Genomic DNA, 17,390 nt, shown 5'->3' with positions numbered 1-17,390 from the left:
ATTGGCCAGCCCAGTCACAAGACATGAACATCATTGAGCATATGTGGGGTAGGATGAAAGAGGAAGCATGGAAGACGAAACCAAAGAATATTGATGAACTCTGGGAGGCATGCAAGACTGTTTTCTTTTCTATTCCTGATGACTTCATCAATAAATTGTATGAATCCTTGCCAAACCGCATGGATGCTGTCCTTCAAGCTCATGGAAGTCATACAAGATATTAAATTTGGATCTCACAGCACCACTACTTAATTTGCTGACATATTTTTGGATTTGCAGTAAAGTTGTTCATTTTCTGTATAGGCGACAAAACTTTTGTCTTGCCCAAATTTGACCTTTCTGTCTTGATTAAATGATTAATCTTTTTTCAGTGAAACTAATTTATTTCAGTGCATTAAACATCATTTGGGAGGGCTTTAGCTTTTCATATGAGCTATTTCTAACACCAGTTGATTAATTAAAAGTCAGGTTAATAGCAGGAGTTTCTACAAAATAGAGAAGCGACAAGACTTTTGTCAGGGACTGTATTTAAGTGTGTGTTGCCACCAATCATGTCAAGAAGAGTTTTAATCCCATTCTTCATTTTCAGGTATGTAACAGGTCATATCTGGGCATGCCCTCCAAGTGAAGGAGATGATTACATTTTCCATTGTCATCCATTAGACCAAAAAATACCAAAGCCTAAGCGACTGCAGGAATGGTACAAAAAAATGCTGGATAAAGCTTTTGCAGAACGAATAATTCATGACTACAAGGTTGGTACATAATTTCCATTTTAAGTAGGACTAATATGAATATTAATTATATAATTTACAAGTATGATTAATCTGTTGATTAAATTTATGACAAATCTCTAAGGTGTATGCAAGAAATAGACAGCAATAGTTCAGTCAGAAGGATTCAAATCAGAAGCCAGTTTTCACTGTACTCTGAAATGTTAGGAATCAGCTGTTTGAGGATTTTAAGAATGAAGTGAGAGCATTTAAAATGGAACTGAGCTCAGCAATATCCTCATAAATGCAGTGAGTTCAGGCACATCATAATTAGTACTTGAAGCTGATATTTCATGTATCAGGTTCAGATCATATGAGCAGACATTTTAATCACATTTTCTGTAAAAAAAACAAAAAAAAACCCTTTCACTGGGAATTATGCAGCCTATGTACTGTAAATATGGTAGATCAATATAGAGTAATGTTTTTTTTTCCTGCCGGTGTTTACCTGACATATTTAAAGAATGTGGTAGTGAACAAAATTCCTCATGAATTTGTGATAATTTATTTTCCATATATTAACAAAACATTAGAATTCTTATTCATAATTGATTTGCTGTCACGGACAGCTGGAAAATGATGCATCTTACAATGAATAACCTTCCAAATAAAATGAGTGTAGAAAAAAAAACTACAAATGTATAGAAGTTATGTAATGTAGACATAAATCATTTCTCTTTGTTTGGACAGTTGGCATGTTGTTAGCTGTCCATGGTATGTACTACTTAGGAATTGACCAGAAAAGTTAGAATACCATCTTGCAGTATGCAGAGGTGAGAAGAGCTTGTGCCCAAAATTTCAGTATAACAGGCTTTATTATAGCAGCATTTGTTGTTGATGTCTTCATTTAATGCCAAGTCAGATCCAGGGATTTTCAAAGCAGTAGATGTTTCAGGTTTTTAAATTTTTTTATTTTTTTTTGTTTTGTGGGGTTTGCTTGCAATGCATTTACATACAGATATAAAAAACATCCACATACTTGTCCCATGTTTGCCTCAAACCTGAAGCAAGTATGACTTAAAGTGGCATTTGTTCTTTTCAAGTCAGTGACCATCTGTATCCAAATGACTCTGAAGTTCATAATGGGTTTGCAATATCAGGCTGAAATGTAACCAAAATATGATCTTTCCCATGATTTAAAAATTCACACTGATTTCTGTGTGATATTCAAGCTAAAAATGTATTTCAGAACCACTAACTTATATTTAAATGAAAATCCCTCATTGTTGGTCAGTCCTTTGGCTGTAGTACAGTCTTGTTAATGCAATTGTATAGTCCTGGAAGATAAAAAAAATAGTACCATCTGAAATTTAGGCTGCATGCTTAAAGAGGTTTTTTTTTCCTGTCTTTACTGACTTTGTTCTGCCATTAGGGAATTCACTGCCCAGTTGCAGATTCAGGTATGTAAACCACAAACTGGCTAGATTTCAACACCAATTTAGAGTCGGACACCAGTTTTATTTTTACTCAGTTGACAGAGGCATGGTTATTTTACTCATTTGGACTGAGCTGTTAAAACACATTTATATAATGATTTAATTTATTCTGCCTTAGGGCAGAAAACACTGGTAAGTTTTAAATATGTTTGCTAATCTTCTTACAGGATATATTCAAACAAGCAACTGAGGATCGGTTGACAAGTGCAAAGGACTTGCCTTACTTTGAAGGGGATTTCTGGCCCAATATGATAGAAGAAAGCATTAAAGAACTCGAACAAGAAGAAGAGGAACGTAAAAAAGAGGAAAACACAGGTGCCTGTGAGACACACGAAGTAAGTGTTTTCAGATTGGGCATATTGAGTGGGCACTTAATTAAATTAAAAGTTGCTAGCATATTTTGACACAAGTGACTTATGCTCCTAGCCAGCACCTGGATCTTGTCGCACCTTCATAGACAATGTAAAATTAAAATGTATTTTGTAGACTACAGTGCGTTAAAGCCTTGAGTCACTTCATGTGCCATACTATCACACCTTTGTTATGTTCATTTATAATTCCGTTGTAAAGTGATGTTTCAGTTTATAAGTTTTGATATTATTATAGTAAATGGGACAAATGGAACATACTTTTTGTTTAAGTCTGGCAACAGGTATTCTACTATTTTGATTTATTAATGTGTCTAATTTTGCGATTACCTTGAAAGTTGTGGATGAACACCCAGAACGCAACATGCAAGATTTCTGGGGTATTGGCCACTTTAGATTCATGAAAATAATCACTGGGTTTTATTTTAATTTGGATACATTTTAACCAATGATGTAACAGTATCCTCATAGTTAGGAATGATATGCAAGCAGGGTACCCTGTCAAGTAGATCATTAGTGAGATACTTTCTCTGAGTAACTGTAAGCATGTTGTGACCATAATTCAGATTCCCTGCTCAAGATGGAATCAGAAGTTATTTCTGGGTGGGGTATATACAAGTGCAATAAAAATAAGTTGTTAAAAAGTAAATGGTGTTTGACTAGGTTAGAGGAAAGGAGGTGAACAAACTAGATATACTTGGTGTTTGTTTTTTTTGTAAACTCCAAACAAGTTAAGTATAACATAAGTGGGAAAGGAATAGAATTAACAGCATATTGCAAGTCAAATGCACAGAGAAAGTTGTACTTTCATAGTGTGTATCGGCACTGCCAGGAGACAAACATCATAAATGCTAGTGTGTCTATGCCGGCCTGTTTATGAAACCAAAAAATAAGTAAGATCACATTTATTGCAGAGGCATGACCTGTCATTCACAATAACTCTGCCAGTCTTTGACTTACGTAAACACCTGTCAAATAACTGTAAAAGAATGTAAATGTTGTTTTATTTCAGTTATTTTCATTACTTGATTTGATTGTTATTGATCTGTGCACAGTCCCTGTTGCAATTCTTTAAAAAGTCTTTTAGCACTTGAAATGTGATCATTGTTTATATAATATTGAAGTTTTACACAAATTCATTTTTACGTTGTTTTGGTTATTGTAGCATTTGTAATAATCACTGGTCCAAAGTTAACAAAAGTTCAACTTTCAGACTTGAGGTTTTCTTAATGTAACCTCTTAAGAAAGACTGATTTTGTGCCACACATTAGTCTGAAGGCTAATTTAGAGTGTGTCTCAGGTATATTCTTCACATTTGATGAAATACCTGACCTCTTCTATAAATATATTATATAAATATAATAATATAGTATAATAATATTCTTCTTATTATAGATTATATAATACATTATTTATTTAAAAATATACCCATTTTACACTCCACTTCTCCTCTCTTGTTCCTTTCTATAACCAAAAAGCACAGGCCACAATAGACTCAACGCACACACAAACAAGTGTTTTGTGGTTTAAGTACTAGTATCAATTCTAATAGCTGATTAAGGGCTGTCCTGGGTGACATCTGTGTTTAGTCAAAAGTAAAACACATGTTTATTAAAAAGATGACAGTGCCTCAAAGGAAACGCATGATTTTTTATGAAAGTAAATTAGTTCATGGTCATGGGGATTCAGAGTAGTGATAAATCAATGTGTCATCTTTGAATTCCAAAGCAATCCGCTCAGGGATTAGTAAAGTAAAAATATCTTTTATATTTGCAACATGTCCCAATCTTGTAAGCTGCTGTAGATAAACACTGCATTTAGATATACAACATAATAATATTAACTCCTTGTCACTTTTTAAACTGATTGATGGAGGTTCCTGTGACATTTGCTGCCCCAGATTAATAAAGTCTAAATCTGCTTTGCTCTTTTTTTCACGCTACACTCTTATATTTACTGACAGAAGTGATTTACCTGGATCAAAATCACCAACATGTTAAAACAGGAAGAACTCCCAGAATCATTAAAGTACAAGTGTGTAAAATTCAGTTTGTATTTTAAGAACAATGGTTAATTGGACATCTAAACATATTGGAGAGCACATTATTCCAAGGTGTGTGTCCTGGAAACGGCTCCAATGCTCATCTTCATTGATTATAGTATTCTGAGATCTTGTAGTTTGGTTCTTTTTTTATACTCTTTAGTACTTCATATTGCAAATGGATTATTAAAGTCTCTTAACAGCTAATAGTGTGTGACATCTACAGTAATAAATGTGCCAACACCCACACACCTTTTAGCAACAAAATCTACCAAACTGTTTTCATTAATATGTGGGTGACGTCATGGAATGAGAAATTGTAAAAGTCAAAAAAATTTAATCTTTTTGTTACGTAATTCTATCATAATATAAAATCAAAGTTGACACAGACTTTGAAACAGCCTTTAGTTTGGAACTGTCAATGCAGTCAGTCTGTTTTTAGGTGAAGTAAAAATGATGATTCTGGTTTTCCACAATACATATTTGACTAGCTCGCTCTTTAATTAATATTGTTCAAGGGAATTACTGGAGATGCTAAAAATGCCAAGAAGAAGAACAACAAGAAGACTAATAAGAATAAAAGTAGCATTAGTCGTGCCAACAAAAAGAAGTCTGGGATGCCAAACATGTCTAATGATCTGTCTCAGAAGATATATGCAACAATGGAAAAGCACAAGGAGGTAAGGAAGTAAAAGCCTGAAAGTTCTTGTTTAGTCAAAATGTGATCAGCATGTGTCATATTTTAGGAAGTGAACTTTACCAAATTGAACAATAAAACTTTTAAGCTAAGATTAATTTGAATAGACAATACGTAACAGTGTATTTTTAAAATATGTGTTTGCTACTGTTCAGTTTTCTGTTTTTCCTAGGTCTTATTGAGAAATACTCTCTAAGTTAAATGGCTGGTCTTTATTTTTGATTGGCAGGTGTTTTTTGTCATCCACCTTCATTCAGGCCCAGTTATCAACACGCTGCCTCAGATAATTGATCCAGATCCTCTTCTTGCTTGCGACTTAATGGATGGTCGTGATGCCTTTCTAACACTGGCTCGTGACAAGCATTGGGAATTTTCCTCACTACGTCGCTCCAAATGGTCCACAATGTGTATGCTGGTAGAGCTGCATAATCAAGGGCAGGATCGCTTTGTTTACACCTGTAATGAGTGCAAGCACCATGTGGAGACCCGGTGGCACTGTACTGTTTGTGAGGTGAGTTAGTACATTCATTCTCAGTGATACAGAGACACAGCAAATGACAAAATTGTTCTAGATACACTGCCTTCCTCTTCCTTGGATGACATTCATGGTGTTGCCCCAGTAGCTATGCTACCTGCTAGTACCCCAATTGTGGCAGTTTATTTTTGTTTATTTGGTGTCAGTATTTTGAGAATCAAAACAACGAGGGATTATTTAGTGGTTACTTTTACTAATAAATTGTTGGAGTGTATGTTTATATGATCGTAAATAATTGTACATCCACAGTTGTAACACCACCTTTGAAAATATGAACATGATAGACAAGGGAATGCTAAAGATGTTTCTTTTTTTCTGTGACAACATACTTAGACAAAATGATACCAAACTATACGACAACAGTATCCCTGAAATAAAGGCATTCTGAATTGATAACACTCCAGTAGGGAACCCTTTTTTCTTGACCCTAAAATCTAGGTGTAGATTCTTACTTGTAATTGTTCATTCTGGTAGCTCTACTCTGGATTCTCTCAAGAGAGAAGCCAATTATGATAGTGATCAACTGGAGCTACCTTATACTTTTCAGTGTATGAATAATATAGCAAAAGAATTTAGACAGTGTTTTAATCATTTGCAGATGTTTTTGTTAATTTTAAAATATTTGCTTGCTTACAGCTAGCAGGAGATTTGAAAGACAAAACATTGTTGTCCTTCCTCATTTTGGCCTTAACTAAGAATGGTGTTCACAGAAAATGTTAAAATGAAGACATAACATATGATCAGTCTGAAGTTAATTTCAGACATTGTTGCAGATTCTCCTTTTAGTACTAATTGAACAGGCAAGCCAACATCCCTTGCACAGCACACAGAAGTGAAAAGTTTTCTTAGCAGCAATAGTAAACACCCTCTTCCAAATTTTCACAGTGTATCAGCCATCACATGGATATGTAAAATATTGCTACAAATGTAGCAAGCTCTTCTCTCTTGACCACCACCGACTTCTTTCAAAGAATAATAAACCGAATCTGCAACACAGAGAAGTGTCCCTAAATGAGGTTGATCTCCTCTTTCTCACAGAACCAGGGCTGAGAAAACATGAGCACAAAGGCATGCTCTTCAAATATTGTGCTTGAAAAAGAAACTGGGTTTATATTCTAACCATAAAATACAAGTCATGTTCTGCTCAAACAGGAAAGTAGCGGACTCCTCATATTTGCTGCCCAGATAAAAACAGTGTCACTTGTATTTACTCCCATTCATATGTGTATGGGCATTGGCCATGCATGAGCATTTACATGCCTGGTTCACACATGTATACATTGAACTTGATCAACCAAACAGCTAAAGTGAAAGTGGCAGGGTGACAATATGATATTGCTTCTGCTATGCATTTCCCAGCTATCAATATATATAATATAATGCAATAGAAGAGATACCTTCTATTGACAGAAAGAGCACTGATTTCAAATATCAGAACCATGTGTAATAATTAGTACAGATGTAAGCCTGCAACTAGAAATCCCCAATTCAAAGGGAGGGAGCCAGCAGTGAGATCAGTTCACATACAGTTAGGTCCTAAATATTTGGACAGAGACAACTTTTTTCTAATTTTTATTCTGTATATTACCACAATGAATTTTAAATGAAACAACTCAGATGCAGTTGAAGTGCAGACTTTCACCTTTAATTCAGTGGGTTGAACAAAACGATTGCATAAAAATATGAGGCAACTAAAGCATTTTTTTAACACAATCCCTTCATTTCAGGGGCTCAAAAGTAATTGGACAATTGACTCAAAGGCTATTTCATGGGTAGGTGTGGGCAAGTCCGTCGTTATGTCATTCATTATCAATTAAGCAGATAAAAGGCCTGGAGTTGATTTGAGGTGTGGTGCTTGCATGTGGAAGATTTTGCTGTGAACAGACAACATGCGGTCAAAGGAGCTCTCCATGCAGGTGAAAGAAGCCATCCTTAAGCTGCAGAAACAGAAAAAACCCATGCGAGAAATTGCTACAATATTATGAGTGACAAAATCTACAGTTTGGTACATCCTGAGAAAGAAAACAAACAGTGAATTCAGCAACGCAAAAAGACCTAGACGTCCACGGAAGACAACAGTGGTGGATGATCACAGAATCATTTCCATGGTGAAGAGAAACCCCTTCACAACAGCCAACCAAGTGAACAACACTCTCCAGGGGGTCGGCGTATCGATATCCAAGTCTACCATAAAGAGAAGACTGCATGACAGTAAATACAGAGGGTGCACTGCAAGGTGCAAGCCACTCATAAGCCTCAAGAATAGAAAGGCTAGATTGGACTTTGCTAAAGAACATCTAAAAAAGCCAGCACAGTTCTGGAAAAACATTCTTTGGACAGATGAAACCAAGATCAACCTCTACCAGAATGATGGCAAGAAAAACGTATGGAGAAGGCGTGGAACAGCTCATTATCCAAAGCATAGCACATGATCTGTAAAACATGGTGGAGTCAGGCAGTGTGATGGCTTGGGCGTGCATGGCTGCCAGTGGCACTGGGACACTAGTGTTTATTGATGATGTGACACAGGACAGAAGCAGCCGAATGAATTCTGAGGTGTTCAGAGACATACTGTCTGCTCAAATCCAGCTAAATGCAGTCAAATTGATTGGGTGGCGTTTCATGATACAGATGGACAATGACCCAAAACATACAGCCAAAGCAACCCAGGAGTTTATTAAAGCAAAGAAGTGGAAAATTCTTGAATGGCCAAGTCAGTCACCTGATCTTAACCCAACTGAGCAGGCATTTCACTTGTTGAAGACTAAACTTCAGACAGAAAGGCCCACAAACAAACAACAACTGAAAGCCGCTGCAGTAAAGGCCTGGCAGAGCGTTAAAAAGGAGGAAACGCAGCATCTGGTGATGTCCAGGAGTTCAAGACTTCAGGCTGGCATTGCCAGCAAAGGGTTTTCAACCAAGTATTAGAAATGAACATTTTATTTCCAGTTATTTAATTTGTCCAATTACTTTTGAGCCCCTGAAATGAAGGGATTGTGTTAAAAAATGCTTTAGTTGCCTCACATTTTTATGCAATCGTTTTGTTCAACCCACTGAATTAAAGCTGAAAGTCTGCACTTCAACTGCATCTGAGTTGTTTCATTTAAAATTCATTGTGGTAATATACAGAACCAAAATTAGAAAAAGTTGTCTCTGTCCAAATATTTATGGACCTAACTGTACATTACTTGTGGATACTTATGGTGTACATTTTACCAAGTAGCTAGATGGGAGATAATTCTAAATGAAAAATGCAAAATACTACTGGAAACAACATTTAAACCACCAAGGTGGGAAAGAAATCTGTATGCCTATTTGCATAATGCTAATGGACATAGTATATAAAAAGTTGCAGCTGGGCTAGGTTTACATTGTAACGGAAGATATGTGAGTCAATTGCTACCACCTTGTCTTCGTAAATGTAAGGCAAAGAATATAAGAAAAAGCCATCACAAAATATTATTATTACAAAATAAAAAACAAATGAATGTGTTTCAAAAAGACACCAAGATTAATACCAGCAATGACCTCCCAAATCATAACATAAAATAGTCTCCTCCGTGTGAATAATCATTAATACAGTGATTGCACAAACCTCCACCTCTTCCAAAGTTCCCCCCAATATTATAGTTTTCCAAGTCTTATAAGATGAAAGATTTGTAGAAATCAGCTTAAGTGAATGAAACTGAATTTTAAATGTGGAATGTTCAGTATTCAGCACTGCACCATAATTAGTCTTATAGAAGCTCACCAGGGATCCACTAAATGTAACCAGTAATGCAGAATTTCAGGAATTTTTGCTGCGGGTGGTATCTTCACCTTTCTCAACAGGTTGTATATTTGCTGCAGATTTTTTAGGTGGCCAAAAGAAAGTTGTCCATCTGTTTCTGTGGGCTGCAATTCTTTTTGCTCCATTCAATGTTCTTGGCAGCGATTTATGCAAATTACTGCACAGATGCCAGAAACTAAATGTGCAACCAGAGATCCCACGTTTAAAGGTACTTCTGTCAATCATTAGCCTTCTTCACCATTGAAAAAGCATGTACAGGTTTTTGTCTTTTTCCTCTCAACTTCTGCTGATGAGAAAGACAAGACAGCAAAGTGTAATGGTAACATTTCTATGTGGCTAAACTTACAGTATCCAGTCACAGTTTTATTCCTTCACTCATTACCACTAGTCCTATTAAAACCCACCCATGAATTATTTGGAACTATGACAACAGTGTATCCAAAATAAACGCTCAAAACAGACTTCTTAAAAACCAAAAAAGTTTATGCAGAAAATAAGTAAAGTACAAGATCTGACATGAGACTTGCTATACAAACAATTTCAAGCATACTAAATAATGCACAAAACATACCCAGAACTACAGTTAAAAATTATAATGGAATGTGTCTTCCTGTGAACATTTACCTTGCAACATCCTAACCACTGAAACAAGAAAGTACTAAATAGACATAATGGACTTAAGTCACTTCTTGTATTGTTCACAGTAGATGCACATGATTGTTTAGACAATGTAACACCTTAAAACACTATGGTGCAGATAGCTAAAACTTAAATCTTCAAATTGACCTTTGGTTACGGAAGTAACACTCTTGCGTCTCTACAATGGCAAGAAATGGGTACAACTTCCAATAACAAATGCACTCGGCTAGCAGTTCATCACTCTGTGCAGCTGTTTGGTATGCTGATCCAAAGTTCAGACCAAGCTGTTAAACTCCTATTACTGTTTACTTACATTTAAAAAGTTTCTTTTAGCTTTTCTGAACCTTGCATTGTGCTTCCAATCCTAAGACCCCACTCCACAATTGATTTTCCCAAATATGCAATGACAGAGAAAGAAAGGCAAATGTTTTAATGGGAATAATACATTTTATAGACTAAACCACGAACATAGATGGACTGCACTTCATCTGTCCCTAAGGGAAAAGTTCAGTAAATATTAAAACAAACAGCAACAACTATCCTTAGATGCATACCTGAATTACTAAAAAGAAAAACTTCTGACATGGCTAAAGATGAGCAAGCAGACGCAGTGAGGAGTTATCTTGCTTAATATTTCATTACCGGAGAGTTCTCCGTGATAGTGTGTCAGGGAGAGGATTGATGGAGAAGAATGATTCTCTAGGGGAAAAGACACAAGTGCTCTTAATTTCCTTGCTGTTGTTTGAAAACTAGGAAATGTGTGCTGATGTAAGGCTTAACAATCCTGATCACTAAGCTTTTTTATATGCATTTTTTTTTTATAGGATTATGATCTATGTGTCAGCTGCTATAACACTAAAGGGCATGAACACAAGATGGTTAAATGGGGCCTTGGACTCGACGACGAGAGCAATGGTCAAGGAGGTGAGGCCTCCAAGAGCCCGCAAGAGAGCCGTCGCCTGAGTATTCAACGCTGTATTCAGTCACTGGTGCATGCTTGTCAGTGCCGCAATGCCAATTGTTCACTTCCAGCCTGCCAGAAGATGAAACGGGTTGTGCAGCATACAAAAGGCTGCAAGCGTAAGACTAATGGAGGCTGTCCAGTCTGCAAACAGCTTATTGCCTTATGCTGTTACCATGCTAAGCATTGCCAAGAGAATAAGTGTCCAGTTCCCTTCTGCTTAAACATTAAACATAAGTTACGTCAGCAGCAGCTCCAACACCGGCTGCAGCAGGCGCAGATGATACGCCGCAGAATGGCTACTATGCAGGGCCGAGGAGGAACTGTTAACCTTCCTTCTCCAAGCACTCGAACACCTCAACCCCAGCCCAGTCTCCCTCCAAACCATCTGCAGCCTGCTGCTCATGCTAGCCTTCCTCCAACGCCCTGCAGTCAGCCTCCTAATGTTGTCACCCAAGGGAAACCAGTGCACATGGCACCCTCCACTCTCCAGCAGATCCCTCCATCACTTCCTCCACCTCCTGCCACAGCTGTGGAAGCGGCCAAGCAGATTGAACTCGAGGCCCAGAAGCAGAAACAAATGTTCTGTGGGAGTAATATCAATGGACTTCCTTCTGGTCATTCAGGGATTACGGGACCAGTGCAGCCCACAACAATGCTGGCTTCAGCACATGGCTCTGCCACCATTCCTATTGCACCACCCACAAGTCAGTGGCCCCGTCCCACTGCACCACAGCCACACCCTACACAGACTGTGACAACACGTCCGCAGATTCCAGTTTCTCAGCCTTCCATCTCCCAAAGTGTTATGCAGCCACAGGCCAAGATGTCAGGGGCTGTTCAATCCCAGTTACCTCCACAGCAGCAACCACCTCCGAGGTTTGCAGTGGGCAGCATCACCCACACAGCTCTGCAGGACTTGCTGCGTACTCTCAAATCTCCTAGCTCACCTCAGCAACAGCAGCAGGTTCTCAATATCCTTAAATCTAATCCTCAACTCATGGCAGCTTTCATTAAGCAGAGGACAGCAAAGTACCAAGCCAGCCAAGCCCAGACACCAACACCTGCACAAGGTATTCATCCTCAGCAAAGAACTAGCACATCCCCTGCTGTTTCTCCAGGAACAGGGGGTGTTGGGGCCCCGTCATCACTTGTGACCACTGGGCACAATCCTATGAGTAGCCCACAGTATCGAGAAATGAAGCGAAGACAACTGATGCAGCAACAAGGTTCCATGACCCAGGGGCCTGGTCACTTCCCACAAGCCCCTACCACGTACTCACAAGCAATGCAGCAGCGACTCACCATGCAAAGTGGTGGACAGCACTCCTCTTCCTCCATTGGGCCAGTTGGTCAAGATGGATCAACTAGTCTCCAGCAAGCCTTACAGCAGCGCCTAATGTCTACTATCACAAATCCCCAACAGCACTCACTGGCAGGACAACCTCAGAGTATGCAGCCAATAGCAGCCCTCGGCAAACAGGTGTGTTCCCCAGGAATGGTGTCATCTCCTCGACCCTCGTCTCAACCTCTTCCACATTCCAGCCCATCACCAAGAATTTCACTTCAGTCGTCTCCCCAGACGTCATCTCTACACCCTTTGGAACAAGGGCACCTTGGATCAAGAGAGCAGAGTGCCATGCTTCCACAGCTTCACACACCCAACAGGGGGGTCCTGTCCGGTGATCTGGGACTGCTGGAAGACGCCAGCACGGAGGAAAAGCTTGAGAAGCTTGTGGAGGACTTGTAGCAGTAAAGGACCATAAAAACGGATGCATTTATTAGGCTTCTAAATATTTTCTACTGAGATTTCCTATTCAAATGTTTCAAAGTTGGCACATTTAATATTTCCCAAAATGCAGAGCTGCAGTTTTCCTGGGCACTGAGGGATATGTGATGTGGCCAGTTTAAAAACAAAAAGAAGTAGGGGAACTATAAACTTACAATTATATCATAAGGCATAGTTTGAATCCTATCAATTTTTTCGGTTATTTGGGGTCTTTGTTTCCTTTTTTTCCAAGTCATCGTTTTAAATGCAAATATATTTTTTATTTTGCAAATGTAATTTTTTTGTTAAATGAAAGGAACGGTCATTGAATACTTTTGTGTCTGGGGAATTTTCTCAGGCAGTTGTTTGCCTTTTCCTGTTGCTGATGCATTTCTGGTATCCATTTATACGCCGGGGGTTCTGTGATGGCACCCTTGTAGGGAGTGATGCTTGAGCTCTTCTGTTCCGTTTGGCAAATCTGCACAAAGTGTATTAGATGTTCCAGTTTTAAAGATGGGAGCACAGACTGGTGATCCAAAACACGGCTGACAACAAGACATACAAGCAGGCGAAAAGATGGTTGCTTTGCTTCTCTTTGTGAGTTGTCTCTGACCACGCATCTGTTGTCCTGTTTAAGGCACACATCATGTGGCATTCACAAATACAATATCTTCATCTTGCAGTAATCCTATTAAAAAAGCTTGGGTCGATGTATCGGTAGAGTACAAACAAAAGGAAGCAAGTATTGGAAGACATCAACCCAAATAAAACTTCATACAACTGACTGGCTCAGCATGCTGGTCCCCAAATGAGCGTCTTCTCTCTTGTGACTCGCAGAAGGTGATGAGCTGGACTCGTCACTCAAGTCTTGAAACAGCATGTGTGGGGGGGTGTTGTGTCCGTGAATGGCCGCTCCTTTATATTATTTATATGGTGTAGTGCAAGTGTTTGAAAACTGTTGGGTTTGGCTGTCTAGTGAGCGGTTTGCTCGGGACTGTTTTCAGCTGTCCGGTTTCCAGCTGTAAGCTCTATGCATACCGCAGGCAGCCATTTGATTGCTTTGGTGAATGTTTTAAGTTTCTCTTCCATTTGGTCATTGGAATTATGAATTCATTTGCACGTGTTCAAACAGCTTTACATGCCTATTTTCAACCATGGTGTCTCATGGTTTTGTTATCCATTTATTTCCAGTTTGTGTTTAATTGCTTTGATATGCATATCAGACGTTTAAAAAAAACTTTTATGCAAGTAAATGCAATGAAGAAACAAACCTTTGTTGTTAAATTGCTCTTTTTATTAGCTTTGTGTTGCTCTGCTGTTAATGACTGGGTAACTTCTGGGTAAACGTGAACTTGGAGGGAATTCAGACTTTCGACTGACATGTGGCAAATGTGGGGTGGCATGGCGGTGCAGAGGTTATCAAGTCCTGAGTAGACGTCTCAGAGTTTGTAGGTTCTGTTTGTCCAGGTGAGGTGTCTACTTGCTCTCAGCACAAGTCCCCAAGATGTTTTTTGCTCTTGTAAGGTGTTGGAGGTGACACTTTTTATATACTCTTTATTTTGTAGACCGTAACAGAATGCCCCAAATCCCATCTGTAACCCTACTTACTGTCAGGATTGACTGCTGTTGCAGTTCAGTGTTCCCCCTTTCTTTTACACTTGTAATTTCAAGCAATTAGTTTTGGAGCACCAGAACAGGCAGGAAAGAAAGTTGCACATTTTGTAAGCATTATTTAAATAAATAGAGCCGTAAAGGACACCAAAGTAGCTTGTGAACACCATTGTGCTGCTTGAAGTGTCAGCAGTAACTGAGGATTCTCCTTTTAACTTTCCTCCTCCTTTTTCCTTTTTCCACTCTTCCCAGCTCTTTTACTGATCTTAAAGCTAATCTACGCATGATGTGCTCGTCCTGTCTTCAAGACAACTTTGCCTTTATTTATTTATTTTTTTTAATGATTTTGGGTCTTTTAAAAGTACCTTCAGAGCTTGCATGCCTTTGCCATTAGAGTCAAGATGCTATCGAGAGGCACACTTGTGTAACTTAGAAATGGAGGTTATAAGAAGAGTCCTTGTGCCATTATAAATTTACTTAGTGGTTAACGCCTCTGCTTCTCTCTTAGAAACTAACACTACCTCACAGCAGCATTCCTAAAACTCTGGCCTTGGAACACTACAGAGTTTAAACTAATTATCAAAACGTTCTGGTCATTCTTAACCAGACGCCTAAACATTAATAGGCCAGGTTCATCCTCAATATCCAGGTAACATGATGAGGAAAGTCCTCTCTGAAAGTTGTCAACAGCTGAAACGACATTCTGATACCCAGTTATCATAATGCTAGACAGTAGCACATATCGGAGGGAAACAGCAGCACGTGAACGCTAACAAAGCCGTGTTTAAAACATCACAAGAACGCTAACAAAGCCGTGTTTCAGAAAACAGCTGCAGCTCTGCTGTCCTTGAACTCGGTTCATTTCTCTCCTGCATATTATTTTATTCCCCAGCGCAGATGTGAAGGACAACTTGTATGACGACTGTGCCTCCTACGCCTTGGGCTAAGCTAACAAGATGGGTAAGACAGTTCAGTTCATGAAGCTTGTCTGATTAGCCCATTAGTTGAGTTTGACCCCGTGTCTCGTCCAGAACACTCCATTTGTTTTGTGTCAGGGTGGACTTTCTGATTTCCATCATAAATGCATTTCCCCTTCAGCCTTGGGTGTAAAATTCCCTGTTTAATCAGATCTGCTTTTCTCAGTTGCCTTCTAGGATTCTGCCCTTGCGGCCTCTTCAGAGTAAGTAGGACTCGCGTTCTGAAAGCTTCAATGTGTGTTCAGTAAGCAGGAGTCCAATGACTTAGTGAGAGATAACAGTTCATATATCGATTGAGGCATCATGATAGGAAATTTTCAGAAATGGTGTATGTTTAGCGTTATTTATTAGACGTTTATAAATCAATGGACTGCAAAACAAAATCCACACACTACATAAGTTTTAAGGTAAATTTTTGTAAAGGTGTTTTTTAAATTAAAATCTTGAATATTTTGAGATTGCCTTTTTCAACTGAAGATCCACTTTGATTATATGGTCAAGAGTCCTGTCTTTGGTTTTCCAGAAGTAATCTACTATATAATAAAACACTAAGGTCTCTGTGTATCCAGTCCCTCCAAGCCATCTGATTGGTGAGTTTGGCTTTGGGGACGCCATTGAAAGAGGAAGTGCAAGTGTTAGACACGCAAGGAGTAGTAACAGCACACGAGGCACACTGAGTCGCCTTTAAAGACGGCCGCGGATGTACCTGATGCTATGCATTGTGTGCCTGAGGGAGCTGCGGCAGCGTACTGTCTGTACACAGGGTGTGCGTTTTATGTAAATCTGGAGAATTCCACCAGGTGGCAGTGCGAGACATCGTCACAGTGAGTAAACAATGGCTGGTTTCACTGTATTGTGAGTTGAGGGAAGAAAGGATTTTAAGATAATATTTCTGTGCATTCTGTTGCTGTTGCAAACGTCATAAAAAGGACAGCAACACAGAAGCTGATAAGTGAGACCTTTAAAACGTGTTGTGCCATCACGATGGGAGTATACAACTCTTGTTTTGCCTGAGGGAGAAATGAATGAAGTAAAGCAGCAGCACGTCAGAGTTTTAAGTTTGATGATTTGCCTTGCTGCCTCAAACCATTTATCAGACATCGAAGTCCGCACATTGATCCCGTTGATGCTGTTTCTTTGAGATGTTCAAATACCAAATTCTTTTCTCAGACATGTTCCACTTTGTACGGACGTATCTGTCCTGAATTTGCTTCCACTTAGGCATTTGTGTCACTATGGAGACGTTGATAGTAAACAGCAATGCAAAACTTGAACACACAACACCCACCCATCCAATCCCCTCCAAATCCTGAAAAATCTATTTTCGCTTTTGAACCAGAAATTACGTATGACCACAGAACATCTATACTGATAAAAGGCAAAGCCCTCACTCACTCACTGACTCATCACTAATTCTCCAAGTTCCCGTGTAGGTAGAAGGCTGAAATTTGGCAGGCGCATTCCTTACAGCTTACTTACAAAAGCTGGGCAGCTTTCACTTCGAAATTCTACGCGTAATGGTCATAACTGGAAGCTATTTTTCTCCATATACTGTAATGGAGTTGAGCTCCATGGCCGTGGGGGGCGGAGTTTCGTGTGACATCGTCACGCATCCCACGTAATCACGTGAACTGACTGTCAACGCAGTACGTAGAAAACCTGGAAGAGCTCCAAAAAGTAGTGATGGGCGGAGTGAAGCCTCACCAAGCATCAAAACGTTTGAAGCAATTGTGTCGGAATTCGTATCGAAGTATTTGACACTCGCCTCTGTAGTGACCCCTCCTGGCCATTTTC

At 39.0% G+C, this 17,390-nt stretch overlaps 1 protein-coding gene across 1 annotated transcript; it reads left to right on the top strand.

The window, feature by feature from the left end:
- Positions 1-589: 589 nt before the first annotated feature.
- Positions 590-13,694, top strand: LOC120520650 (CREB-binding protein-like; the record flags this gene model as incomplete). Its single annotated transcript, XM_039742863.1, has 5 exons — positions 590-755; positions 2,377-2,544; positions 5,137-5,298; positions 5,545-5,826; positions 11,104-13,694. Coding segments are annotated over 5 exons (2,665 nt in total), but the record flags the coding sequence as incomplete, so codon positions are not given.
- Between the last annotated feature and the right edge of the window lie 3,696 nt (positions 13,695-17,390).

This window comes from Polypterus senegalus, unplaced genomic scaffold (assembly GCF_016835505.1).
Source record: "Polypterus senegalus isolate Bchr_013 unplaced genomic scaffold, ASM1683550v1 scaffold_1323, whole genome shotgun sequence".
NCBI classification, from domain to species: Eukaryota; Metazoa; Chordata; class Cladistia; order Polypteriformes; family Polypteridae; genus Polypterus; species Polypterus senegalus.
The sequence above is the reverse complement of the archived record's forward strand: the minus strand, read 5'-3'. Positions and strand labels throughout refer to the sequence as shown.